Source organism: Talpa occidentalis, unplaced genomic scaffold (assembly GCF_014898055.3).
Source record: "Talpa occidentalis isolate TD23 unplaced genomic scaffold, MPIMG_talOcc4v2.1 talOcc4.14, whole genome shotgun sequence".
Lineage (NCBI taxonomy): Eukaryota > Metazoa > Chordata > Mammalia > Eulipotyphla > Talpidae > Talpa > Talpa occidentalis.
The window spans coordinates 87,301,542-87,327,959 of record NW_023601433.1 but is presented as its reverse complement, the minus strand read 5'-3'; the positions used below and the strand labels follow the sequence as shown (position 1 = coordinate 87,327,959).

Sequence of the window (26,418 nt, the reverse complement as noted above, 5' to 3'; positions counted from 1 at the left end):
GGAGGGCTCATCCACACCAGGCCTCTGGGAATCTCTGCAAGTTGTTGTCCAAGGACAACACCTGCAGGCAGTTGAAGCCACCCTGGCCAGGGAGTGGACCCGCAGAAGCCAGCGGCAGTTGTAACCTCAGGCATCGCCTCTGCCCACGTGGGTTCTAAGCTTATCCTGCTCAGAGAAATCACCCCCACGCTTAGATATGTTTACAAGAGACCGAAGGCTGCAGAAAACAAGAGCTGATTGGATAAGGCGCAAAACAGAACTTCTGAAAATTTTTTTTAAAAATGGTAATAAATTCACTTGTCACAGTTGGCAGATGATCGGACACAGCAGAAGGATCGGGGAGCTGTCAGAAGAAAGGATCCAGAACGCAGCACGGAGAGCCCCAAAAGACAGAAAGCACCTCGGGGAGAAGCTGAGAATCAGAAGGGCTCCTGGGAAGCTCTGTTAGACGCGCATTTAAGGCCAGAGAGAATGGAGTGGAAGAACCACTTTGAGGTAATGGCTGGGAACCATCCAGGACTGATGAAAAGATATCAACCTGCACATCTAAAGAGGCCAAATATTTGTTGATGGAGGTGTCCCCCTGCAGGGTCGGAGGGGGTGGGAGAGCCCCTCGGCCTTGCCCAGGCTTGGCACCGGTGGGGGCCCATCACGGTGAATCTCGGCCAGCCTGCTGCACCCCCGTGCCAGGCGGGCTTGGCGGCCTTGGCCGCTGCTCAGCCTTTGTTGTCTAGCGCGCTGCCTCTCTGGTTATCAGTGTGGTCTAAAACAGAGGAGAGGAATGCGGCCCAGCTGCTGAGCTGCCTGGGCTCAGCTCAGCTCCAGAACTTTCCCCTCGGGGCAGAGGAAGAGCTAAACCTGCTTCGCAGTCCTCACCTGGAACAAAGGGAAACGTTGCAAACCCAGAAAAGCAACCTGCGTGTCTTTCCTGGCTGAAGAGGAGGGGAGAGGTCTAGAGAGGCTGGCGTTTCCCTGATAAGTGATGGGGAACTTTTCTCACGTAGCGTGGGGCCATCTGAATGTCTGCTTTCCAGAAGTTCTATTTAGGGCTTTTGTCACCTCATCCCTGCCAGAGTGGCCTGTATTAGAAGACTGGAAACCAAAGTCAGAGAGGGTGTGGAGGATAAAAAAAAGTCCCCCCCGGCTTGGGGAGAATGTGATGATGCAATGCGTGGAAACAGTGTGGCAGCTCCTCAACAAAAAACGTAAATGCCACGTGACCCAGCGATCGCCCCGCGAGAGTCACCGGAAGAAGATGAGGCACCGACCGAAGCGAGGACACACGCCTGTTTCCCAGCAGCACTCCCAACAGCCTCAGCGCGGTGAGACAGGGTGCAGGAGCTGTGAGTCCTGGCGGGGGTGGGGGGGGTCGGGGGGGGGCACCCGCTGTTGAGAAGACATGGAATGGGGCCTCTTGGGATGAAATGGCTGGATCTGGAGGTGATGGTGCTCGTGCAATAAACCAGAAAGTGATAGACAGAGGGTGGTTTCCACTTCTTTGTGGAATTAAAGTTACCAGAGAAAACACACTGGCAAACTGGCAAACCAGAGGGGTGGGGGTGGGCACTGGCCGCGGAGCTCAGTGGAGGGTGAGTGAGGCACAGGCACATCTGAAGGGGTGAAGTTGCGCTCCCCAAATTACAGAGTCAGGTAAATGAATGCAAGTCGATCAAATGTGGAAAAACAAAATAGGATTTGCCTCATTTTCCCCGGCTCTGTTGAGCCGCCACCAGAGAGCAGGGCCCCCTGGGGCCAGGCTGCCATCTGCGCCCATCTGGAAATAATTATACATTTGTGGGGAAGGGGCCGAGACAGGAATGCTCCCATTTTCCAGAGGAGAAAACTGAGGTGCAGGAAGCAAAGTAACTCGCTCAGCTCCCCATGGCCAGGTCCCAGGCTCTCTGGTGACCCGCCCCCCCCGCCCCCAGGCTGCTTCTCCCTGGTCCTGCACGCATCAGGCAGCGCCACGCATCAGGTCCCCGCCCTGCTTGGGGAGGCCCACCGTGCACCCAGGAGGGCGCCCCTGGCTGGCAGGGCAGAGCAGACCCAGTGGAGAAGGCTTTGGGTGGCTGTAAGGGCCTGGATGGACACAGCGCGGGTTTTCTGATCCCATGCAGACCGGGTAAAGGAGGAGTCAGAGTCCTCAGTGGCTTTAGCAGGTCTTTTATTGGGGTTACCAGGTACACGGCAGGCAGGGGTGCTGGGGAGCCGGGAGGCTGGCAGGCCTCCCAGCCCCCAGCAGGTCTTCACTCTGGGCTCTCAGGCCTTCTCCCGGCTGCTTCTTCTCTTGCTTCTCTCTCGGCTTCTCATGGCTTCTACTGGCGTCCCTGTGACGCCGCCCTTAAAAGCCCAGTCTTAGCCCAGGTGACCCACTTCAGGTGCCCGCCATCAGGCACGCATTCAGGATCACAGGGTTCCCTCATCTATCCTGATGGCGGGAGGGCAGAAAAGCCTGACATTTTTCCTTACCCTACAGTGGCTTATGAGAGAGGGTGCACACGGCTTGGGGGGAGGAGAGGGGGGCAGAGCTGGGCTGCCAGGGGCAGTGCTGGGCCACGCTGCCACGTGGGCAAAGCTGGACAAAATCGCACTGAGTGAAGAAGTCAGACCCGGAAGCAGGAACAGTGTGATCCCACGTCAGGAACCATGGAGAACAGGCAGGCTCAGAGGCAGAGCCAGGATGGAGATTGCCTGGGGCTGGGGTGGGGGTTGGGGCTTCAGTTCATGATGATGAAAATGTTCTGGAGATGCGGCGGGGGGGGGGGGGGGGGGGGGGGGGGGGGGGTGGTGAAGGCTTGGCGCCACGGAACCGGAGATTTAAAAACGGTTAACACGGTCAATTTCGTGTTGTGAGGATTTTACCACGCACGGCCCACGCTCTTGTGCCCTCTGCCTTCGGAGCGGGGAGCTCCGAGGAGCCTGTTACATAATGAAATGCCACTTGTTTTTTAACCAAAAAAAAAAAAAAAAAAAAAACCAAACAAACAAAGCACAACACCACCCTAATTAAATGTGCTGTGTATTCATATGCGCATGTGTTAAGGAACAAAAATGATCTGGAAAAACACCCCCCAGGGAAGTGCAGTGTCTCTCCTGGGACAAAGGATGAGAACAGCCTTGGGCCGCCAAAGAAGCTCTTAGTTTCTTTGTTCTGACTGAGTGTTTGGAAAGGCGGATGGGCTGCAGGCTGAAGGTAATCCCCAAGTGTGGCTGCCTTCCGGCGCTCAGTGCCTGTCCACTCTGTTTCAGGTGGCAAAAGGTGGTCTGCAGAGGCAATGAAGGAGGGGAGAGCCAGGTGGCCAAGGTCATTGCCAGGGTCCGCGCAAGAGCAAGGCAGGTGCTTCCAGGACGGAGAGGGCCTGGGATAACAGGAGCCAGCCCCCAGGTGGATCGGGCGCGGGGGAAACAAAGGCCATCAGCCCAGGAGTTCGGTCGCCCCTGGAAGCTGCGAGAAAGGCTGGCTGTGGGGCTCTCCCTGCCCAGGCTCCAGAGGGAACCAGTTCAGCCAACACCTTTATCTTAGGACTTTGACTTCAGACTCCTGCTGCCGCCCCAGTGAGAGAATACACATGTGTTGTTTGAGCTGGTAAGGAATGAGCTCGGATGGAGCCACGTGTTGCCTGTGCAGGCAAACATTACAGGAATTACAGAAATACACTGAGTGACTTGGGGGGAGGGAGGAGATTTGGGGTGGATCAGATAAGGTAGCCCTCTGGAAGGAAGGGGGTGAATCCGGTGGTCTTGGGGAGACGGTAGCTAGGCACGTGAGGTTGGCAGGGGGAGACTGAGATGGGAGATGACGTAAGGGTTAGCGTGTGCAGGACCACCTCAAAACTGCAAGGTGCTGGTGAAATAAACGAATCTTCACACGTTTTCTGCCAAAGACAAGACTTGCAAAATTTCAGTGATTAGAATGTTCCAGATTTAGTGCCTGAATCAACACCTTCTGCTGAGAAGAGTCTTTACTAAAAAAAAAAAAAAAAAAAAAAAAAAAAACCCAAAAAACCAACACTTCATGGAATTAAAAGGAAAAAAGAAAACCAAAAGCAAACCCCAGAGTTCTCAGTATCGATGGAGGAAATGTACACTTCGGTAATGTTGGTTGGGTGAGTTTCAAGTGCTTCGGGAACTGTCTGTGGGTGAGATGTTTAGGAGTCACATTGCTTTAGCTCCGCTGAGGACTTCAAAATGACAGATTGCGTCCAAGTTGAATATCATCCCTCTTGCCTAAAAAAAGGCAGTGGGGGGAGCACGTGGGAGGGTGGCTATGAACATCGGTGCCTGAAAATGCTTTCAAAAAAATTCCAGGAAGGAAGCAGAAGAAGCTGTTAACAATGGTTTTTATTTTGCCTCCTTGCCTACCGTTTGAATTGGATTTTAAAGTTTTTGCATAACTTAAAAAAAATTAAAATGAGGGGAGCATATTTCCCTGCTCCTTAGGTGTGGGTGTGCCTGTGACTTCCTTCCAAGGAGGGCAGGAGGGAAAGGAGGAATAAAGAGCAATGTTTGTTGGGGAAACCCAGCAAGCAGCACCGCGGCAGGTGATCAAGGTCAGCATCAACAGTGATGACTTCTGCTTGTGGTAGACACGGGTTTCCCCCGCTATCCGAAAGTAGAATGCCCTACTCAGTGCAATTTGATAGATTATTTTTGGGGTCTGGGAAAGATAAAAAATTCTATATTAATGGTAATAGTGCTCCCAGGCCCCCCAAATAAGGAATCTAATCGCACCAAAAAGGAATGTTTTGGACAGAGGGGGAAACCTGTACTTTTTTTTTTTTTTTAAGATTTATTTATTTATGCATACAAGCACTGGGGGTTAAGCCAGAGGTGTGGGGTGTGTGTGAGAGGATTCACCAGAGACAGAGCGGGGAACAGAAAAGGCAGACTGACTGAAATACACTGCTGAGGGGAGCAGTGGGCGAGGCACGAGAGGTCTGCTGTGCCATGTGGGTAGCTCCCTGGCTGACCGGGGATCGAACTTGTGCTGCAGTGGCTGCCGATACCTGATAGCGCTGTGTCTTTAACCAGGGAGGCCCCGGGAAACTTGTACTCTTGATATGTTGTGCTGATAATGGCATCTCACCTCTGTGGCCTTCCCCTCCAAATCCACAATATTGGGAAAACATCTGACAAATTCTAGTAGGGGACAACTGCGAAACCCTGCAGTCCTTAACTCCATCCAGGGTGTCAAACACAATGCAGAGTCGGAGGATTGTGGCAGCGGAGCGGGGCCTGACGAGACACGGGGACCGTGCGTGATGTGGTGCCCTGGACGGCACCTGGGAACAGCAAAGGGACATTCGGTGAAAACCGGAAATGTGAATAGTGTGTTGACTTGAGTTAGTTGGCTCATTAATTATGGCAAATCTATACCACAATGTCAGGTGGCAGGGAGACTGGGGGAGGGAATTACAGGACTTTTCTGAACCATCTTCTTAATTTTTCTGTAAAGCCAAAACCGTTCTAAAAAAATAAGATGGTTAAAAAGGTGGTTCAATTTCTAGGAAATTATCCTACACATACACTCACAGAAGGACACAGGGCGATGTGTACAGCAGTGTTCATTGCATCATACCGTGTGTGGGCAGCTGGACAGCTAAGTGCCTTCTCTGGAACACTATCCAACAGTAACAGGTATGTGGCATGGCTGAAGGTCCTGAACTGCCAGTTGCTGAGTAGTCAGACTCTACTTCTGCTAAATGAAAAGTTATACGTGTGCATGTTTATCTAGACATAGAAACATTTTTAGAAAGAGAAACAAAACTTTTCATTGTGGTTATGTCTGGAATATGAGATTGATTGGGCTTTTTTTTAACATTTCAGTTTGCATACTTTACTGCTCGGATAGTTTTTACAGCAAACAAATATTTGAAACTATTTGAATGTTCACTGGTGTATTTTGTTTAGAGATTCATGTGATCAGCCCATGCCCGCATTCAGACAGAAAAGATACAAATTGATTTTACAACTTAAAAAAAGTCTGCGAAGGTGGTTCTTTAAATACCACCATGAGAAAGTTTCAGTTTCTTTCTAGAGAGTTGGCAAGCCCAATGCCTGGAAACTGTCCACCTAGTTTTACCCGAGCGTAAGTCACCTTAAGCATCACAACCATGGCTCAGAGGTTAGGTGTCAAACCTTGTCAAGACTGGAGGTGAAATTTATTTTTATTGTTATTTTTATTTTACATTTGAAAAAGGACAGGTTTGTTAGGAAAAGGAGATAAGAGAAAAAGGCCCTGCAGAGTCGCAGCGGGCAGTCATGGGAGGCGAGCCGCTGGCAGTGACATTGAGAGCTGACTTAATTTCTTAACGGGTGAACTTAATATTCTTGAAGCTGTCAGGCTTATTCAATGTGTGTATTGCCTCTGTGGCTTCTCTGCTGTGTCGAGGCAGAACAGGGCAGAGTAGGGGAGGGTGATGTCCTAGGGGTCATTTAGTTTGGGGATCCGGAAGCAGTTGGGGGATGACCATGGACACTACTCTTTAGGGAAGCAGGAGTCCCGTGAGCGTGTGCACGGGCGCCCCTCCTGGGAGATGGACTGGTTGACCAGCAAAGAGGCAAGAGCAGCTTTCTGACTCTTGTTCTTACTTGCAATAATGGTGCAAAACAAATGCTTTTGGTGAGAGAGACAAAAAGCAAAGTGAGCATCTTTAAAACTACCCAAACTCTTCTCTTCCTTGGAATAATTAGTGAGAAGTGTAAAATTTCAGCAACACTCAAGTCAGGAGTTCAAAGAAAACAAGACTGAAAGGTGTGCTCCTGGTTCATGGCCTATGATCCATTTTTAAAATTTATTATAGGTCTGTGTAATGTAACATACTTCTGGGGTGTGGGGGATTTGTTATTTTTTTTTAAGGATTTATTTATATACGCATACAAGAACTGGGGTGCAGGCCAGAGGGGTGTGTGTGTGGAGTGAGAGGATTCACGAGAGACAGAGTGGGGAGCAGAACAGGCAGACTGACTGAAATACACTGCTGAGGGGAGCAGCGGGGGGTCCAGGAGAGGTCTGCTGCGCCATGTGGGTATCTTCCTGGCCAGGGATCGAACTCGTGCTGCAGTGGCTGCGGACAGCTTCATAGGTTGCATCTTTTCCTCTTGCGCCACCAGGGAGGCCCGATTTGTTATTAGTCTTTTTGGAGAGGGCCCATTATGGTCTTTCCACTGATGTTTAAGAAACTCTTTGCTGAGGTCATTCGTAGAAGCTGAAATGAATCAGTTTTCCTCCTTTTAATTTTGCCAACCAACAAAAGCAAAGAAGCTCAATCCATCAGCATTGCTGCCACCTTTGCTCAAACAAAAGAAAAATATATTTATCTACAAACAACACACTTGCTTCCCTCTTAGTCTTTGTTTGCAGGCAAACCTGACCTACTCATGGTTCTAACCCCAACATTCAGACACACTTCAGTTTTGCCTCTGTAACCCAGTCATAACTCCTGTTTTTCTGTGTTGCTTCAGTCTTTGTTTCTTGCGTTAATGACTGAGACAGATACCACGATCAGACTGTCACAGTTTATTTAATCAACGCTACTGCTGTCATTCCCATGATCATAGTGAGGCACTTACTCACCCTTCCCACGACCGGGCGTAGCTGTTGCGTAGTTATCTGTGACTGTGTGACAAATGACACTTAAGCTTAGCAGCTTAACACAACTAACATCTCTTGTCCCTCAGTTCCTAGGGGCGGGCCTCCAGGGAGGCTGAGCGGGGTGCCACTGCCTCGGGGTCTCTGAGGAGGTCCAAGTCATCCAGGGACTTGTCTGGGGCCAGCTGTTGGTAGCACTGTTCCTCCTCAAGTCCATGCCTTCCCAGGCTGCTGGCGTGTCCTCGTGATCTGACCACGGGCTTCCCTCAGGGCTGGTCATGTGAGAGGGGCAGCGAGAAGTAGAAAACCTAATCCTGGATGAGCTGGGCCACCCCTTCTGCAACATCCTACTGACCCACAGAGCCAGCCTCATCCAGCCTGAGCGGCTGCCCAGCCACAACCCCCAGGAGGCCTTTCTCAGTTCTCACGGCCATCTGCTCCCCGTTCCTGTCATGGTGTTCCAGCCCGAGGTCTTAATCTGTGGAGAGCTCTGTGGCAGGGCAGTCACCCACATCCTGACACACAGACATTCATTTCTTTACTCATCCAGAACTCGCTTTCTTTCCTGGCTCGTGGGGCTAAAGAGAAGTTATCGTTATAGATAATAATTGGTTTCTGGAACTTTTTAGGCATTCTGGGTTAGAAATAAAGAGATACACATCGTTCAAAGCTCACTCTTTCAGGATTAAGAGCCCGAATTTAAACAAAACAAAGTGAGACCAAACAAAGCAAAGAAGTCCAGGATGACAATTATTTAAAAAAGTAGGGAGCACAGCCTGGCGAGGGTCTGGAGCGCTGTGAGCGCGGGCGAGACTGTCAAGTGGTGGGCTGCCGTGGGAGCTGCCTGCAGGTCTTCGGAAAGTTTAAACTGCCACTGGCCCAGAAATTCCATTTTGGGGTGTACACCCCGAAGAGTTGAAAGCCAGGACTTGACCCGACACTTGAGCACAATGTTGCTGTGGCACCATCTGCAGTGGCCCAGAAGTGAGGACAGCCCGTGTCCATCAGCAGAGAGCGGTCATGGCTGCAGTGGAACCGAGGCCACCTCTCCAAGGAACGAAAGTCGGGGACATGCTGTGATGTAGACAGACCTAAAGACAACAGTGGGGTGGAATCAGCCAACCCGGCAAAGACACATCCTGTCACTGCACATACATGTGGCCCCTGGGGACTCAAGAAATAGAAACAGAATCTAGAAGGTGGTGGCCAGGAGCTGAGGGGAGGGAGAAATGGGTTATTCCTTAATGGGTTCAGGGTTTCAGTTCTGTAGACGATGTGGTGATGGGCGCACGGCTGCATGGAGCTACTCCACGCCCCTGAACCGCACACTTAAAACTAGGGAAGATGCAGCTTTCGTGTCACGGACCTTTTATCACAATAAAACAACAACGGCGGAAAACTGTTGGTACAGTGCCTGGCAATATCAGCAGTGCTGAAGATGGGCCCCCCCATAACAGAAGAAAGAATTTTATACACACACAGTGGAACCCCACGCAGGCATAAAAGAGAGTTTCCAACATAACATATTCACCAGCCAGGATGCATCTCGGACACTTCATCTTCATCCGAAATGCAAGTAGCAGAGAGACCTTTGTGTGCCCGTACGTATGTGTATGTGGAATATACCCGTGTCTGTAGAATATACCTACCCGTGTGATATGAAGAGTACAGATATGTGCACATAAGGCAAAATCATTAGCCAGGGCAGGAGCTACCGTCTGGAGGGGAGAAAGGGTAAGGAGGGTGCGCAGAGGATTCAGCATGGCTTCCCCTCTATTAGCGCGTCATTAAGCTTCACTGACCTATAAAAAGGCCCCAGGCGGACGACGAGGGGGTTAGGAAGGTTTAGCCACCTCGCTCTTCTGTATCTTCTCTGACTCTCCCAAGCCGGGACTGTGTCTAGAATGCTCTTTTCCTTCATGATGACTAGCGCTTAGGTCATTCTGAGCGTTTGGATGTTAGTAGGTGACAGTGACAGGGACGGTGACATCAGGCTGTGTCCTGAGAGGGCCAGGGCCGTGCCACCTGCCGCCTGGGGGAAGCGCTCCTCCCCTGCCAGCGCATACCTGTGTGGCTTATGCTCTGGATGCCTTTTGATGAGCTCAGCACAGGTTCTTCGGGCTCCTCAGCCTGGAATGCGTTGACGAGCAACTCCACTCATTTCCACCGGGGAGAAAGAATTCCTGTCTCAGGGTCAGGCGATATTCGAGTTCAGCTCTCTGGAGGTTATGTGTGTGGGTTTTTTTTTTTTTTTTGAAGTGGGCTTTCCAAACAATTCCTGATGTTGTGTAACATTTCTCAGGCAGTAACAATACTCCCATTGAAAGAGAAACCCTGGCACATACACCCATGGCCCTTGGTTTGCCAGAACAAATCTTAGCTAGCCCACAGATGTGATAGGCAGCCGTAGGTGTACAGAGAAACCCAAATACCAGTCAACCAAAAAAAAAAAAAAAATGCACGGTCCACCCACACATTAAAATCGACAGGTTGGACAGCCATGCAAGGATCCTCTGATGTTTCTTTTCTTCCCTCAACCACCTTTAAGAGTGACGAGACGTTTTCAGAGCGGCAGCAAACAAGATGTTTCTGTGGTTTGCTCTATTTGACAAAGGAAGTGGGGTGTGACTTGCATAGCTCCTTTTCAGAAAACAGGTCGCTGAGAAGTTATAAAAGAACAGGGCAAGGCTGAGCAGTGAACCCTGTTTCAACCCGGCACCCAGCGGTCACCGCACACAGGTGCGCCCTTCAGAACCGGGCTGTTCCTGATGTGTGGTATCGGCTGAGTCACCTCGTCCCTCTGTGTTCTGAAGAGCTCTGATCCCGCACTTGCGGGGTCTTGTGTGGAATTAATTCTGAAATCTGAAATCTCCTCGGTGAGTAGTTCCTAGAAAGACAGCTGGTTTTCTCAATTGGGCAGAATTATTCCTTCCTTGCAGAGAAAAGGGGGACAAAAAACGAGCGAGGACGAGCAGGACTTCCTACCACCTCTTCCTCTTTGTGGTGGACTTTCCCCCTCAAAGCCGCCCTTTCGGACCAAACACAACAATTCCAAGGGACGACAACGGTGGCGCGCTTCTTTGAGGTCCGCAAAACCTTGTGTTTGCAAAAACTATGAACTGTTCCTCTACCTGTCCTCATTTTCCGCCGACTGTGTGCTTGAGCCCCGCGGGGCGGGGGGCGGGAAGGGCGGCCCGCGGAGCCGGCCCAACAGCGGGAGCTGTCCCGCCGACGGAGGCGCGGAGGGTCGTCTGCAGGCCGGGGCGCGCGCAGCGCGGCCCCTGCGCACGCCCAGGTGTGTGACGAGGACAGCGCTGTGGATGCCAGGCTGGGCGCCAGGGCTCCTGCCAATCACTTGATTTTCGAGAGAAAAACTTGCCTCTGTTATAGGGCAGGGAGAGGGGCAGCCCAAACCCCGCAAACCTGCCTATTCTAAATGGGTTCTGCCATCCGCCGCATCAACACAAAACATAGGAGACTTTAATGAAAAGGAACTTTAATAAAACTAGGAAACAATACAGGAAAGGCAAAGAGTCTAGTTTCTAAATCAAGCACCCAAAGTTACCCGTCCCCTCGTGGGTAAAACTCCATCCAAATGGGATCGGCCCAGAGCAAGGCCCCAAAGCCTGCCACAAGTCTAAAGCATCTTCCAGTGGGGACCCACAGAAAAGGAGCAGAAACAACCAGACAAGTCTGGAGGGAAAAGAGCAAAATCAATATCAAGATAAAAGCTGCCATGGTCACCTCCCCACGGGTCTCACCCACATCTGTGTCACCCAGTCCATGACCAAAAGACAAGCGCAGTTTCTTCACGTGTCTCTAGGCTCCATGCGCCTCCTCCAGGTCTCCTGGCTCCATCCTGCTCCTTCCTCAGTCTCCTCTGCAGCCTCTCCTCTTCCTGCTCAGCTCCACCCTCCCTTGGGTGGGGCAGGGAACCTGGAACCTCCCCCTTTCCTGGGGACCACCCTGTTACACCTCCTTCTGGGGCCTCAGTTTCTTTTGTAAACTTAGGGGGCTTAGGTTTCTTTCAACTAGCCCTGAGGCAGATCCCGAGGCAGGAGAACGCGCACCCGGACACCCGGGCAGCCAGAGCATCCCCACGGCCGGGGAGACTGGGCACCGGGCCCCAAAGTCACCCGGTTTTCATGTTTTCTGAACGGGCACGGCGTGGCCTTCCTCGACGTCGGCCTCGGGCTGGCGCAAAGGCGCAGCCGCTTGGGCCGGCTCGGACGCCCCGGCTGGTCTGGTGTCTTCCTCGCGGCGCTGAGGCGCGACTCAGGCCTGTGCCCGCGCAGGGACACAGGGAGGGCTGCCCGGGGCGCCCCAGTCTCCCCTCCACCGTCCCTCGCCCTGCCCTGCTCTCCGGGGGTGCCTTTCACTCTCCTCGGGTCTCCAGGATCCCCTCACGGCGGCGTTCTGGGCCCTTCTGCGCGCTGCCCTCGGCGGCCACGGTCCTCTCGCCTCCCGTCCGCGTCTCCTGTCGGTTTAGCGGGGGTGGGGTGGGGGGGGGCCCTCTTGTCCGCCGAGAGCCGCAGCCCCAGGCCCCGCCCGCAGGTCTCGAGAGGCGGCGCCGGCCGTCACGGGCGGCCGCACAGCCCCGAGGCCCCCGCGGCGCTCCCGCGGCCCCTCGCGGGTCCCGACGGCGGCGGGGCTGAGAGCCGCGGCCGCTCCTTCCCGCCGTTTCCCTCGCTCTGGGCTCTCCTCGCCCTGGAGAAAGGGCTCTGATGACGTCACGCGCGGCCCTGCGCTGTGACGTCACCCCGCCGCCGCGTCACGAGCCGCGGCCCGGCCCCGCCTCCCGCCACGGGCCCCCGCGCCCACCCGGGCCGTCGCCCCGCGGCCCGGCCCCGCCAGGGCCCGGCGCCACGTCACGTCCGCCCGCCCGCGCGGCGGTGACGTCACGCCCCAGCGCTGGCGTCACGTGCCCCCCCGCGGGGCGGCGCTGAGGGCGGCGCTTCCGGTCGCGGCGCCGGGCGGCCAGAGCGGCCAGAGCGGCCAGCGCGGGCGCGGGATGGCGGGCGCCGGGGCCGAGGCGCGCTTCGCGGGGCTGTCGCTGGTGCAGCTCAACGAGCTGCTGGAGGACGACGCGCAGCTGGCGGCCATGGTGCAGCGCATGGAGGAGGTGAGCGGGCGCCGCCCCAGCGGGCGGGCGGGCCGGCGGGCGGCGCGGCGGGGGCGCTGGGCACGGCGGGGCGCCGGGCGCGGAGGCGCTGAGTCCGGCCCGAGGAGCGGGGGGGGGGGGGGGGCGCCGGGGGCCGGCGGAGTCGAGGGCCGGGGCGGCTGAGGCGGGAGGGTCGGGGCAGCCTGGGCCGGCGCGGGGCTCGCGGGGCTCGCGGGGCTCGGGGCGACCGGGGTGGGGGGCGCCGGGGCGCTGGCCGGGGGAGCGCGGCCGCCGCGGGTGCTGACGCGGGTCGGGGCGTCTGCCGCGGCGCCCAGGCCGGGCAGGGTCCTCGGGGCTGAGAGGCCCTCACCCAGCCTGGAGATTCGGGGGCCGGTGTCTCAGGGCTCCTGGCAGCGCCGCGGGGCTCCTGGGCCGGCTTCGTTGGCAGCTTTCCCCGGGACGCGCTGTGTGGACGGGCCTGGCAGCGGACCCCCGGCCCCTGGGCAGGTGCCCCCTCCGCGCAGAGGGGAGCGTGGTCCTTCTAGCGCGGCGGCGCTGCTGGGTGTCCTGGCCTCCCCAGGCCGAGGAAGCTTCCTGGGGGTCTGTTTTTGGAGACGACACCCCCCATCTACCTCTTTGAAAGTTGAAGGCCACCCCAACCCCTGGGAGGCATGTGTCCCCCAATTCTGGTGCTCATCATGCCGTGTGTGCTTTGCTCCAGGGGTGACCAGTTTCACCCTGGCACGGCGGGGTCTGCTCCCCCCCCCCACCTTTCTTGAAAGTCCGATCCTCTGGACCTGGGTCTCTCTAGGCAGGTGGACCCAGGCGGGGTCCCAGCGCCCCCGGCTCCCCCGCCACTCCTCCTCCTTTGTCTCTGAAGTCTGAGCCTTCCCACGCCTACGGGGCTGAGCCTCGTGCCCAGAAGCCCGTGTGGGGGCTTTTGGCTCTTTCCGGAGAGGGATTGTTCAGCTCCGAGCCAGCCCCCTTGGGGGGGCTTGTCTGGAGGTTGCACATTGAAAATCACTGGAAAACCCTCAACAGATCATTGTCCCCAGCGACAGAGAGCCCGCTGTAGTAAGATGGTATCAGTCTTTCCATTAATGCACCCCTTGTATTCACGGGCTTTGTAGCTTGGCGCAGGGAACGCTGCTCCGATGCGGGGTCGCCCATTTACCCTCTCCAAGGGGCGCTTTCCATTTCAGGGAATAATAAGTGACAAAATCCATCTTTCTTGACTGAATGGGAGTTTCATGTTGCCAAAGAAAGAAAATCTTGGCTTAGTTTGTCTGGTTCTCAGTTGCTGGGAGACCTTTTGTTGACCGTCAGCAGGCATCTTTCTTGTTTTATAATAAAATGATAGGTGTGTTTTTCGAACGTCTAACGCCAGCTACAAGTCATGTTACTGTACACGTCCGTGGTGCTTCAGTAGGAGTCGGGCTGCTGGAACGTTCGTAGAAGTAAACTGCTTTTTAGTGGTGGGAAGGTGGTGGTGTCAGGAGTTCTGCTTACCCCGAGGCTGTTAGGGACAGCGCCGCTCTTTCCTTCAGAAACTGGAAGTTACTCTTTAAAGGGAAAAGCAGATTAGTCTAGAGGGACTTTTTTCTAATGTGACCTTCATACGAGGGGACCCTGTACAGATCCTGAGGGCTGACAGCGCACCGCCCTTGGTCCCCACAGAGGCCAGGTTAAGCTGCCCAGCGGTTTGTTCTTCGGGTGTTGTGTTTTGAAAATAAACTGAACACCAAGAGCGACATGCCTCAGGCGGGCAGCTCAGCCAGCGGTCACACTCCGCAGGCCCCCTCTGTGGCCACGCATGGCCGTGGGTGTGCCTGGACCCCTGGGTTCGGCCATGGCAGCTGCACTCGGCAGTCACGTTATGCCTTGGCTTACTTGGGGGTGGTTGTGAGACACGAGAAGAAGCAGTGCGTGACCTGTCTACTCTCGCCCGAGGACACGTTTGGAAGTGGTGTTAAGGACACTCGGGCTCTGGAGTCTTCCGTCCAGACTGGACCGTGGCGTGTGATGGTAGGCGGGCCTCTGCGCCATCTGAGCATCTGTTGGGGAGGATAAGATCATATTTGCTTCGAGCGCTGACGTGGGAGGGGCTGTGAGATGGTGCGGGTTAAATCCTCGCCACAGCCTACAGTTAGTGCTGGGCGGAGAGTGACTGCAGTTACTAATCATCATGTGTTCTTTCTTTTTAGAAAGATTACTGACAATCGCTAGTATCAGATCATCGTGGCAAATGAATTAAGGCCTTACTTCAAGAATTTTAAGGGGATTTTAATTTACCATTAGGCTAAGCAACATTTTTCCTTTCTGTGGGCAAAGTGATCACGTATCCCTGGAGGTCTTGGATGAGAGAGTAAATGGAACTGGCCTTTCGCTGAACAGCCTTACCCAGATCCAAGGGCTTTTTTCTTAATTGGCAGAAGGAAGTGTTTTAAATTGTAGAGTGAGGCTTCTTCCAGCCTGAGGGGATATTTTGTGGCTAGGTTGTGAAGGCCTCCTCTGTCAAGTTAAGTGCAGCTGTGCATTGTGCTGCACTAACATGGTTTTAATTGTGGTGTGCGAGCTCCGGCTACAACCCTCATTTTCCTCGCCTGTGAGTGTCTTTCCCGTCCCTCCAGGCCCGTGACGTGCTCCCCAAACCCGGCGCCACCTCGGTGATCTCACGCGCTCTCCGCTCGCTGCGGGCTGGCGTTTCGTAGGCACACGTTCTTATTTTTATTTAAAGTTATTTTTACGTGGCAGTGGAATGCTCCCTTCTCTGTCCATCCACATGAACCCCGTCGGCCCATCCGGGGCACGCCCTTGAAAGGAGCCTTAGGATTCAGGCAGCTAAGCCATACTCCGCGCGTGCGTCTCCCCGGATGCTTTCTGAGGAAATACTGATTGATTGGTCCTAACGGAGGACTCCACTAGGGATTCAGACGCAGGAGCTTGTGAGAACACCCACGTGCCAGACTGCCGGCCTGGAAAACGAGTTGTTGAGTGGGAAGTGGAGAACTCTGGTCTGGAAGTGGTTGTTCCCCTAAGGCGTGTTCCGGTGTGATGTGTGTGGGGCTGCAGAGCTAAGGCATGAATCATAAGGGCTCACTGAAATGCCCCGACCCTGCTGGAAACCGGGACTGCTGCTCCCGCCGCCCTGGGCGGGGGCAGGAAGCCCGGGTGAAGCGCGGGTGTCAACTTGGAGTTTGCTTCTGCTCACATGGTGCCGTCGTGATTATCCACGTCAAGATGTCTCCCGTCGGCCTGTTCTTTAAATTCTGGAGTAAAAAAAACTTCTGGGCCAGGAATGTTGTCTGAAATTCAGCCTTTTCTCATTTTATCTTTTCCACAGTTTCGCGGGGAGGGCACAGCCGGGAGCGCGCCCCTCTTGCGGGGCCCTGGGCGCCCCGTGCTTCCGCGCCTCAGCCGCGCGGTGGGGATGGTCGCGGCCTGCCTGTTGGGGCTCTTGGGCGAAATGTAGAAACAGGTGACCACGCTCTGGGCGCAGAGGCGGGCTCCCTTGCTTTAACAAGAGGCTGACAGAATTGTGAGACCGGCCGCTGAAACCTGACCCCCAGCTGTGTTTACCCGCCATCTGCTGCTTTTGCCCTTACGGAAAGTGCAGCGGGGGTGGGTGGTATCGAGCTGACTGGGGTCCCGGGAGCGTGACCCCTTGGCAAGTGCTCAGCCTCTCTGGGGGCAGTTTCCTCCTCGGCAGTAAAGGCGACGGCAACAGTAGCTTCCTGGGGTCGCTGGGTGGGTTGGGTGCGGTGAGCACAGAAGGCGCCGTGCGCCTGGCACAGGGCAGCTGCTGTTGCCGAGACCGCGAAGACTAAGAAGATCCCATTTCAGCCCCACGCCTCTGGGGCTCTGGCCATGTGTGCGGCGTTGTGAAACCAGACGGGGCGTCACCCCTGCGGTGTGATCGGGGCGGGGGCTCAACTGTGTGCAGACTCCTGAGGCGTGGGGTTTCAGTTTGGGGGGATGATGGGGAGACGGGCACAGTGGTGTTGATGTGATGGCCTTGGTGCCCCCGAGCCTTAGATTTAAAAATAGCTAAATAGGGCCTCCCTGGTGGCGCAGGGGTTGAAAGCTCAGTGCTATCAAGCTATCCCCAGCCACTGCCCAGCCACTGCGGCCTAAGTTCAATCCCCGGCCAGGAAGCTGACCCTCACAGAGCACAGCAGACCTCTCCTGTCTCCCCGCTGCTCCCCTCAGCGGTGTATTTCAGTGGATCCGCCTGTTCTGCTCCCCGCTCTGTCTCTGGTGAATCCTCTCACCCCCCGCACCTCTCATCTGCACCCCAGCTCGGTATGCGTAAATAAATCTTTTAAAAAAATGGCTCAAACAGTAAGTTCTGTATGTTGTGTATATTTTACCACAGTTTTAAAGAGAATACACAAAAGGCCGTGAGGTATAGATGACATTGATGAGGTTCCTGGTGTGAGGGGCTTTGGCAGGTGGGTGTGATTTCAGAAAATCAGCGCCAGGACAGTAGGGCCTGCAGGAGGGCCAGACTAGTGCAGGGAGGCCCGGCACCTGCCAGCCGCAGAGGAAGTGAGCACGGCCTGTGGAGCCTTCTGGGAGTCACCCAGGCCTCTGCCTTGGCTTAGGCGGTCACTCTGGGCAGGGCTGTGAGGGCCAGGCGGGGCGTCGGGAGGAAGCAGCAGTGTGAGCGCAGGCCCAGAGCAGGGGAAGGCAGGGCAGGCTTTCTGACTGCTGAGTTATAACCTCCATGCTGGCCAGATCAGACAGGCGATGCTAGGGAAGTGACGGGAAGGAAGGCTGGTGAGGGCAGAGTGCCAGGTGAGCGCTCGGCCGCGGCTCACTCTGGAGCACAGGGCGCTCGAGGAAGGCCCCCAGGTTGGGTAGGAGCGGACGTGCCGCAAGAAGGATTAGGCTCCCGCTGGACTTTCAGGGGACGGGAACCAGCTGGCTGACCTCCTTTCGCCTCGCCATGCGCTATGTGGCCTCCCTCCCCAAGCTCCCCCACCCCGTCCTGGCCACGACCCCTCAGTCTGGCCCTTGACTCACACCTTGTGAGTCGCTCCCTTCCCCGTGTCTGTCGTGTCCAGCTTTTCGTCCTTGACATCGGCACAGCACCTGGCGCGCGGGCCACGCCCGCCTGCTCAGGCCTGTGAGGACAGCTGGCCTCCAGTGGGGGAGCTGCCTGGCGGGCAGGGGACACGCTTCCCACAGCGGGGTTTGCAGAGGAGGTGTGAGCCGAGCGGGGGGGCGCTTGTGCTGGAGCTGACTGGCTGGAAGAGGAAGTAGGAGGCTGAGCCGTCTGAACCTTGCCCGGCACGTGCAGGTGGCTGCGCTCTGAGCGAAACCAGCTTTGCTGTTTATTTGGCTTTTGTCGCAGTATTTGTAGCAGAGCGTTGCCATGGGGGTTCTGCCAGGTGTGTGGCGCGGGGCCGTCTGCGAGGCCGTGTCCGCTGCTGGACACGTGTGCCAGCGGCAGCAGAACGTGCCGAGGCAGGAGCCGCAGTCAGTGTTTCCTTCCCAGCCGCGTGGGCCTTGCAGAGCCTGTCGTTGTCAGGAACACTCTTCCCGGCGCTCCAGAGACCCGAGGGGTGCGCGTCGTTCCTCACAGAGAGGGACAGCAGAGACGCGGGTGTCGCTCCTTGCGCTCGGTCCCATCGCGGTGCGTCCCGAGGATGCTCTCAGGTGCGTTCCTGCGGAATTGTGACGAACACTCTTCTTTGTCCTGCCAGAGGCCTTGTGTGAGAAGCAGGTGTTGGCAGAACTCGTGTGTTACACGCCGCGTCACAGCCACTGCTGCGTTCGGGGCAGGCTGCGGTTGTCACCAGAGTCGGCGAGTGGCCCTGGTGCTCCCGGGATGGAGGCCGGCCGCTTGGTCACGACCGGGACACGGCGGGTCTGGGAAGTTTACTCGTCTACTTGGACTCTGAGGGGCACCGTGGATGGGAAGCCACCGAGGCTCACCCCTCAGGATGGCCCGGAGCCGATTGCACAGCAGCTCGTCCCAGTGAAGCCTGCAGACACGCGCTGGCAGTGGCGAGGGGGGGTGGGGGCGGGGGGCCGGGAGGCCCTCCGGGCACTGGGGCTGGGCGCTGCAGGGCTTCCTCGAGAAAGTGACTCCCGAGCAGTGATCGGAGGCCGAGTTACCTGGGCACCAAGGGGGGGGCTTGCTGCTCAGGGTGGGTGACCCTCAGGCCAGAGGAGAGCAGGCCCGCACGGGCTGGCAGGGCCTTGCGGGTGGGCATGGCGCTGGCTGAGGCCCCTGGAGGGCTTTGGTGGCAGCACTGCAGTCAGGCCTGTGTTGCTGTGGACAAGGCAGGCGGCCGGGGGTGGGTTTAGGGGAGACCAGCGGGCGGGGAGGGCTGGACACTGAAAGGGGATGCGCAAGCCCTTGGGGCAGCACGAGGCCACCGGGCGCTCGGGACCTGGCAGCGCGAGGGCTCCTGGCACACGGCGGCAGGACGCTCGCGGCTCTGGTTTGTCGGTGGCCGCTTTGAAAGTGTTCAGGGAGTAGCTCGCACGGCCAGTGACGGCCTCACGAAGTCAGTGACAGCAAGAAGCGGGGAATGGGGGCCTCCCCGGTGGCGCAGCGGTTGAGCGCTGGGTTGCGAAGCTGCCCGCAGCCTCTGCAGCGCCGGTTCGATCCCCGGCTGCTCCCCGGCCACCGGAGGAGGGTCCCACATGGCGCGCAGACCTCTCCTGCCGCCCGCTGCTCCCCTCAGCAGTGTACTTCGGTCCTTCTGCCTGTTCTGCTCCCCGCTCTGGCTCTGGTGAATTCTCTCACCCTCCCGCGCTTCTGACTGTACCCAGTGCATGTATAAACAAAACAAACAAACAAACAAATAAATGAATAAATAAACATGCCTCTATTAAAAAAAAAAAAAAAAAAAAAAAGAAGCGGGGAATGGCCGCGTCGAGCTCCCCAGACTGCCAGGGTGGCCACAGGTGGGGCGGTGCGGGTCTGGGAGACCCTGGGCCTTTCCGAAAGCCTCCCTCCCGGTCTGGAGGAGGGCGTCCCTCTGCGCTCCTCGCGGCCCCCGGAGCTGGGGCAGGGGCTGGAGGCGCCGTGTCTGCCTGCCGAGCCCGCCAGTGGCTGTGGCCCGGGGTCGCGGTGCCTTGGAGCCAGGCCCTGGGCGCGGTGGAACCCCAACCCCGTTGCGGCTGGGGGTGGGGGCGGGGGGAGGGGGAGGGCCCGGGCAGGCCTGTGCTGACCTGGGGCTGGCGCTCCTGCGGGGCAGGCCCACGGCGTTTCCCAGACGCCTCCATCCCAGAGCCGGCCCCGGCCCCTCCCCCGGCAGGCCGGGAAGAAGCTTGGCGGGGCGACTGTGCGCACAGGCTCGGCCCCGGAGCCCGGCTTCCCCGCCGGGACGCTGCGCCTGGGCAGGGCTGTCTGCTCCCGCCTGGCCGTGCGGGCGGCGGCGCCTTGTTTTCCTTTCCTCAGCCCGGGGGTCAGACCTTAAACACCCGACGTCTCGACGTGTTTGTGCGGGAGAAGCCCTGGCGCAGAGACCGGCGGCGGCGGGAGGGGCGTCACGCGCTGCCCACACGGCCCGTCGCCTCGCCGGGTCTGACCCGCTGCCCCGTCCCGGGCTCGCTCTGGTTCCCCGCTGCGGGGTGGTCACCTGCGGGTCAGCACTGCCGGTCCGGCCGGCGTCCTGCCTCCTTGCCAGGCGCGGCTGACGCTGCGGGTGAATTTTCTCCTGTGAGCGTCGTGGAGGCCGCGGCCCTTCCCCTCTCAGCGGCTCTGGGGCGCGTCAACCACGGAGTGGCCTTTGCTCATCCGTCCTCGCCGGGAGGTTTAGCGCATGGGCCGCGCTTTCCGCCAGACCCGCTGATGGCCGCGGCGCTGCGGGCGGGCGGCCTGAAACAGGCTGTGGGGCCAGCGGGGGCAGCGCCGTCCCAGGACAGCGTCCAGGGGGAGGACGGGCCACCGCCTGTGGGGCCGCCACCCGCGCGCAGATGCGCAGCGCTCAGGCCCGGGGAGCGCCGGCCACGGGGCTTGTTCAACAACCCGGGGAGCGAGGCGTTCGGGGGCCACGCGTCCGCGGCGCTGCCTCGCCCAGCTGGTGCCCGCCGGTCCGGGCGTCTGAAGCGAGACGCTGTCTGGCCGGCGAGGGCGTGCAGCTTGTGGCCTCGGCAGGCAGCGGGCCAGGGTCCAGGTCACTGCGGCTGGACGTGCGGGGCCGCTGAGATGCCACCGCCGCCATGACCTCAGTCTGAGGGGACAGCGCTGGACCCGGGACCAGACCGCAGCGGGGGCGGCAGCCAGGAGGTGCTGCCCCGGATGATTGTCAGCTCAGAGGTGACCCGGGTGCAGCGCGCCCGTCGCCCGTCAGCAGCGCTGGATGGCCCTGGCCCGTGGCGAGGGTCGCCCGCTCGGTGTCGGCCCAGCTTGGGCGGCCCACACCACAACCACGGCTCGCTGAGGCGGCGGGTCTGTGGTCTCGCGCTCCCCCAGGCGATGTGTGACAGGTCGGAGGCAGCGGCCCCGGCCTCTGCACAGCAACTCGGCTTCTTCTCCTGGAGGTTGGCGCATCCAAGCGCCTCCTGTCCGAGCCAGCAAGTGTCCAGCCGGAGCACCCCGGGCGAGCCCGTCCAAGGGCGCGCTTGTCCCCAGGCTGGCTCCCTCCTGCCCTGTCCCCCCTCGGGCCCCCACCGCCCAGGCTGATGGCCCCGGGTCAGGCCTGTGGCTGATGGGGCCCTTTACCACGGCTCGCACCTGATGGGCCCGTCCATGTTCCGGGCGCCAAATCCACCGCCTGGCCACTGCGTGCAGCTGGAGGCGCCACAGCGCGGGAGCTGGCCGGGGTCCCAAGGGCTGCGTGCCCCGGGCGGTGTGGTCGGGGCCACTGCCACCGGCCGTCACTGCTGGTCGATGCCCCAGCAGGGCCACTGGCATCGGGCAGTACAATGTCCACCGCCCACTGCTGCTGGCACGGCCCACAGGCAGTGCTCGGGGCCAAGCGCCGGTGCCCTGGGGGGGCTGTCTCTGGTTTCAGAGTGACGCGAAACCTGAGATTTGCCTTCACAGACCCGCTCCCCCCAAAGCAAAGGCCGAATGAAGCAAGATAAGCAGCGGGTGCCGGTTTCGCGCCGGGGGAGGGCACCAAGGATGAGTCACGCTTTCCCTCTGCCGTGCTGGACAGTGGCCGCCGTGAAAAGTTAAATAAAAGATATAAATAGTTGGGAGATTCAGATGGCTGCTGTGGGAGCGGTTCTGTGCGGCGGGCTGCCTCCGGGGGGCCCGCGCGCACTTGGGGTGCAGTCGTTGGCCACTCGCCTGGAGACAGACCCCAGCAGCGGTACAGCCCTGCGGCTGCCGGTGCTCCCTCCCGGGTGCTCCCTCCTGGGTGCTCCCTCAGCCCCGGAGGGCGGCGCTCTGCCCCGAGCGCAGTGGGGACACGTCGTCTGAGGCGGGGGCTCGGTGGCACAGTGCCAGGCGAGCGACGGGCATGTGGACATCAGCACCAGTATCTTGTCTTCTGTAAATCACCGGGGTCCCATCTGACTTTGCTGTTTCCTCCTCCTCTCGAACCTTCCCTGTGAAGAGCAGGTGCGGCCCTCTTAGCGCCGGCCCGCGCCCCACGGAGCAGAAGAGCCGCCTGCAGCTGTCTCGGGACCTGTGCACACGGTGGTCTCGATGTGGGGGCGCCTGAGGTTGCATGCGCACTGTCCCCCGGCCGTGTCTCCCCTGCGCCCCAGAGCGGCCGCCCGCCCGCGCGCTTCTGGAGTGAGGGGTGGCGCCCGGCCAGCCCCGGGGTGAGCTGGCGGCGGGGGGCTCCTGCGGCGCTGCGGGCGAGCACATCGCAGTCAGAACCTTCCTCGCGCCTGGGCGCTCTGGGGCGCTGGCTCTCCCCGGGCAGCCCTCCCACGCCGCGTGTGCTGCTTGGGACGGGGCGTCTGTTCGGGGCAGTCGCTGTCGCGCTCTGAACCCCCGAGCCCGCGTTTCCCATCAGCATCTGGTGGGTTGGCGTGACCAGCTTTCCTCCGCCGCGTCGCCGTTTACGATTTATTATGAACATTGAAAGAAGCGCGGAAGGGCCTCGCAGGAGTTTCATCACGAACTGCTGGCCCGCGGCCCCGGGATCCACGTTCCGCCGGACCAGGCCTGGCGCTCGGCGCGGGCTGGAGGAGCCGGGGCTGCTCTTCGGGGGCTCCGCGCGCTCCTCGGGCGATCGCGAGCTCACGTGTCCTCGTCTCTCCTTGGGAAAATTATCCCAGTTACGTGAGTCAGGCTTCTGGCCAAGTGGGGCGCGGGGGCCTGGGGGGGTCACACAGCCCCCCGGGACTCGAAGACCGGTGCGAGCCGGCGGGCGTGGGACCGGCCTTCCCGCCTCCAGCTGCTGTGGGTGCGGGGAGCGGGGCCCGCCGCGGGGAGGCCCCAGGGAACCCTCCCGCGCACGCGGCCGGCCGTTGGCGGGTGGGCGCAGCGGGGTGGAGAGGGGCCCCCGGCGGGGGAGATGCCGGCCCCGCTGGCTTCCTGCGGCGCCCACGACAGGGGACTGTGGACGCGGTGGCTTAAAAGCAGGTGGATTCACGACACCCCCCCCCCCCACGGCGCTGGGGGCGGATGCGCCCTCCCCTCGGCTGCAGGCGTCGCCTGCGCGGCTCTTTGGGGACACTCGCTTGTCCTTGGGTGGAGGGCTGCCCAGTCCATCCAGGACGACCTTCCTCTGCTCCGGATCCTAAACGCGCGCCATTTCCAGGACCCGCACACGGCGCGCTCGCGGCCTCGGGAGGGGGGCTGCGGGCACTGCGCCCGCCGCGAGCAGCCGTCCCCGGGGCGGGTGTTGGGGGCTTCTGGTGTCAGGAGCGGGCGTGCTGTCTCGGGGCGGGCCCCGGGGCCTGTTCACTTCTCCGTGCGCATTCGCTGCTCCGGGAAGACGCAGTGCCTGGTGAACGGGTGACCAGGTGGGCGAACCAGCGCCGGGGGCCGCGGTGCCCCGAGGGGGGCCAGAGGTGAGCGTGGGCCCCACGCTCGGGGGCTCTCAGGCTGGGGAGGTTGAGAAAGACTCTGGGCGTCACGGGGGTCTCAGTAGCTCAGCCAGGTTTGGGGGCGGATGAACTTCCAGGTTGGGAGCCACAGATGAAGAGGCTTCGTGTGCCAGACAGCATGTCTGCTTGCTTCGAGATTGATTTATTTGTGCATACAAGAGCTGGGGCACCGGCCAGAGGTGTGGGGGGTGAGAGGACCCACCAGAGACAGAGTGGGGAGCAGAACAGGCAGACTGACGAAGTGCACTGCTGAGGGGAGCAGCGGGGAGACAGGAGAGGTCTGCGCGCCATGTGGGAATCTCCCTGGCCGGGCATCGAACTCAGGCCGCAGCGGCTGCAGGTGGCTCCACGGTGCTGAGACTTACCCCTTGCGCCACCAAGGAGGCCCGGTGTTTGCTGGTGAACTCGAGTGGGGGTCGCGCGCGTCTGCGCACACCCCATCGCCGCCTGGATTTTGAGCTTTGGTTTCAAGGCCCCCCAGGGCTGTGGGGACTTTCCACGCGCTGGCGCGGTGATGCGCGGGGTGTTCACTCTGTCGAGATTGGGGTCACATCCGGGTAAGGGCTGGGGGGGCCTCTGGATCACCCCGTGGAGCGTCCGCGTGGCACCGGTGGGCAGGCCCGGATGCAGGGGCAGTGCCAGCCTGGGCCCTGTGCCGGCCGGCGGGGTGCGGGGGCTCCTGTCTCTGGCCCACGCGCCTCTCGGCGCAGCCCCGCACGCTGCGGGGCCGGGTGTCTTCTCTTCCTTACCCACGTGGGTCCTCTGTGGACACCGCCCCCCAGGGCTGGCGGGGTGGCGCTCCCGCCGGCAGGGTGTGGGGACACCTTTCCTCGCGTGGCGGAGGCCGCGTTCACGCCCGAGTCAGCACCGCGCAGAGCGGGAGGAAGGGCGAGTCGCTGGGGACCCCCCGGCCCCCCCCGCTGGGCGCCGCAGCAGGTGGCTGTTGGGGCTGCCGGCGGGGTCTCCCTGCGGAAAGGAAACTGACGCGAACCCCAGCACTGCAAAGAAGCGCCTCCCGCGGGGAGAGCCCCGCGAGGTGTCTGGTGCGCAGCAGGGCCCCCCGCGGTGGGCGACACGCGGGCTGCTCGGGGTCTGCTCTGGGAGCCGCCGGGGCCCGGCTGAGGCGCGCGCTGTGCCCCGGCCCGACCCGCTCGCCCCGCTCTGCGGACGCCGGGACCTGGCCGGCTGTGACACCCCGCTTCCACCGCCTCGACCGGCGCTGGGGGGGACCAGCCGCTCCCCGCCGCGTGGCCCCTGCGGTGGTCGCGCGAGGCCTGGCGCTGCCCCCAGCGTGCGCCGGCGGCCGGGCGGGTCTTCCCCGGAGTGTCCTTTGGTGTCTCCCGACTCTGGCGACGGTGGCTTTTCCTGTGGCGGCGCAAACGAGCCGCCCTTGGGTGCCCGCGGGGGGATGGGGGGGCTGTCCCCGGCTCGCGCCTGGAGGTTGGTCCGCGGGTCCCCGCCGGGCCGTGTGGGCCCCTTCCTGGCCCTTCTGCGCCTGGCCGCGGTCCCGACGCGAAGGGGGCTGGGGCGCCGCTGTCTTCCCAGGGGGCGCCTCAGGAGCCCCGCGCTCACTGGGCACCTTGGCTCGGCTCTGGGAGACCCGCCTCTGGGATCGCGCAGACCCGGCGCGGGGCCCAGGGCCATCTGCACAGAAGGCTCCGCGCTCACTCCCTGGGTGGCGTCTGGCCTGAGCGCCTGGGGGCGCGGCGTGCCCGAGACAAGGTGCCGCCTGTCGTGCCCTCCCGGCGCGGGGCGCGGGTGGCCGCGGGCTCGGCTGGCCCGGGAGGACCCGGCTGACGGGAGGGGGAGCCGCTGCCGGAGGAAGGAAGTCGCCGCACAAACAGCCCGGGTGGGCGTAGCGCGCCTGGCCCCAGGGTGAGGCAGCGCCCCCGAGAGAGCCCGGGCCACGGGGGGCCCAGGACGCGCTCGCGTGGAGATGCCAGCGGGCAGGGGCGGGGACGTGCCTCCCTCCGGGCAGCCCTGGTGGTCCTCGCACCGGCCCTCCCCGCTGCCCGGGGTCAGGGCTTCCCGGGTGAGCCGGCACGGCGCGGGGGGACGAGCCGACCCCCGGGCAGCCCTGGGGAGAGGGCGCAGCAGGCCCGGGCGACTCCCCGCGTCCCCCGGCCGCAGGGCTGAGCTGGCGCTGCCGCCCGGCCTGCCGCCCCGCCCGCCGGTCCTTCCCCTGGCGGCCGCGACTCCCGGGCTCCCGCCGCGCGGGGTCTGGCCCGGAACCTGCGCCGCGCTGGCCGGGGAGGTCGGGGGCTCGCGGGGCCCGCGCGGGTCACCGGGCGGCGGGAAGGGGCCTCGGCAGGGACGGGGCGCGGCGTCCGCAGCCGAAGCGAGGGCTCGCGCGGAGCTGGAGGCGGCCGCCCCGCCCGGGGTGCCCGCGGGGGCGCGGGGGTGCGCGCCCGGCGGCTCCCTGGGCCCTCACGGCCCGTCTCTTCCCGCAGACGCAGAACGTGCAGCTGAGCAAGGAGATGACGCTCGCCGGCAACCGGAGCCTGGCCGAGGGCAACCTGCTCTACCAGCCGCGGCTGGACTCGCTGAAGGCGCGCCTGACGCAGCGGTACCGGGAGCTGCAGGCGCTCCTCGAGGCCTGCCAGCTGAAGAAGACCCGGCTGGGTAAGGGGCGCGGGGGCGGGAGGCCGCGTCCCTGGGGAGCGTTTTCCCGGCGGCCCGTGCGCCCCAGGCCGGCTCCCGCGTGGACTCGGGCCCGCGTTCTGCCCGCGGCGTCCCTGCCCCGCAGCGAGGGCGC

General features: G+C 60.5%; 1 protein-coding gene across 3 annotated transcripts in view; it reads left to right on the top strand.

Moving 5' to 3' along the window:
* VPS37B (VPS37B subunit of ESCRT-I) overlaps nucleotides 1-26,418 on the top strand; it is a 28,514-nt gene that overhangs the window by 620 nt on the left and 1,476 nt on the right. The window contains exons 2-3 of one of the 3 annotated variants that reach the window (XM_054695393.1): nucleotides 307-495; nucleotides 26,114-26,285. In XM_054695393.1, the coding sequence (XP_054551368.1) occupies nucleotides 307-495; nucleotides 26,114-26,285 (361 nt within the window). Of the gene's footprint in view, nucleotides 1-306; nucleotides 1,323-12,602; nucleotides 12,714-26,113; nucleotides 26,286-26,418 lie in introns of those variants that run through there. The other 2 variants (XM_054695394.1, XM_037511256.1) reach the window with 2 other exon arrangements.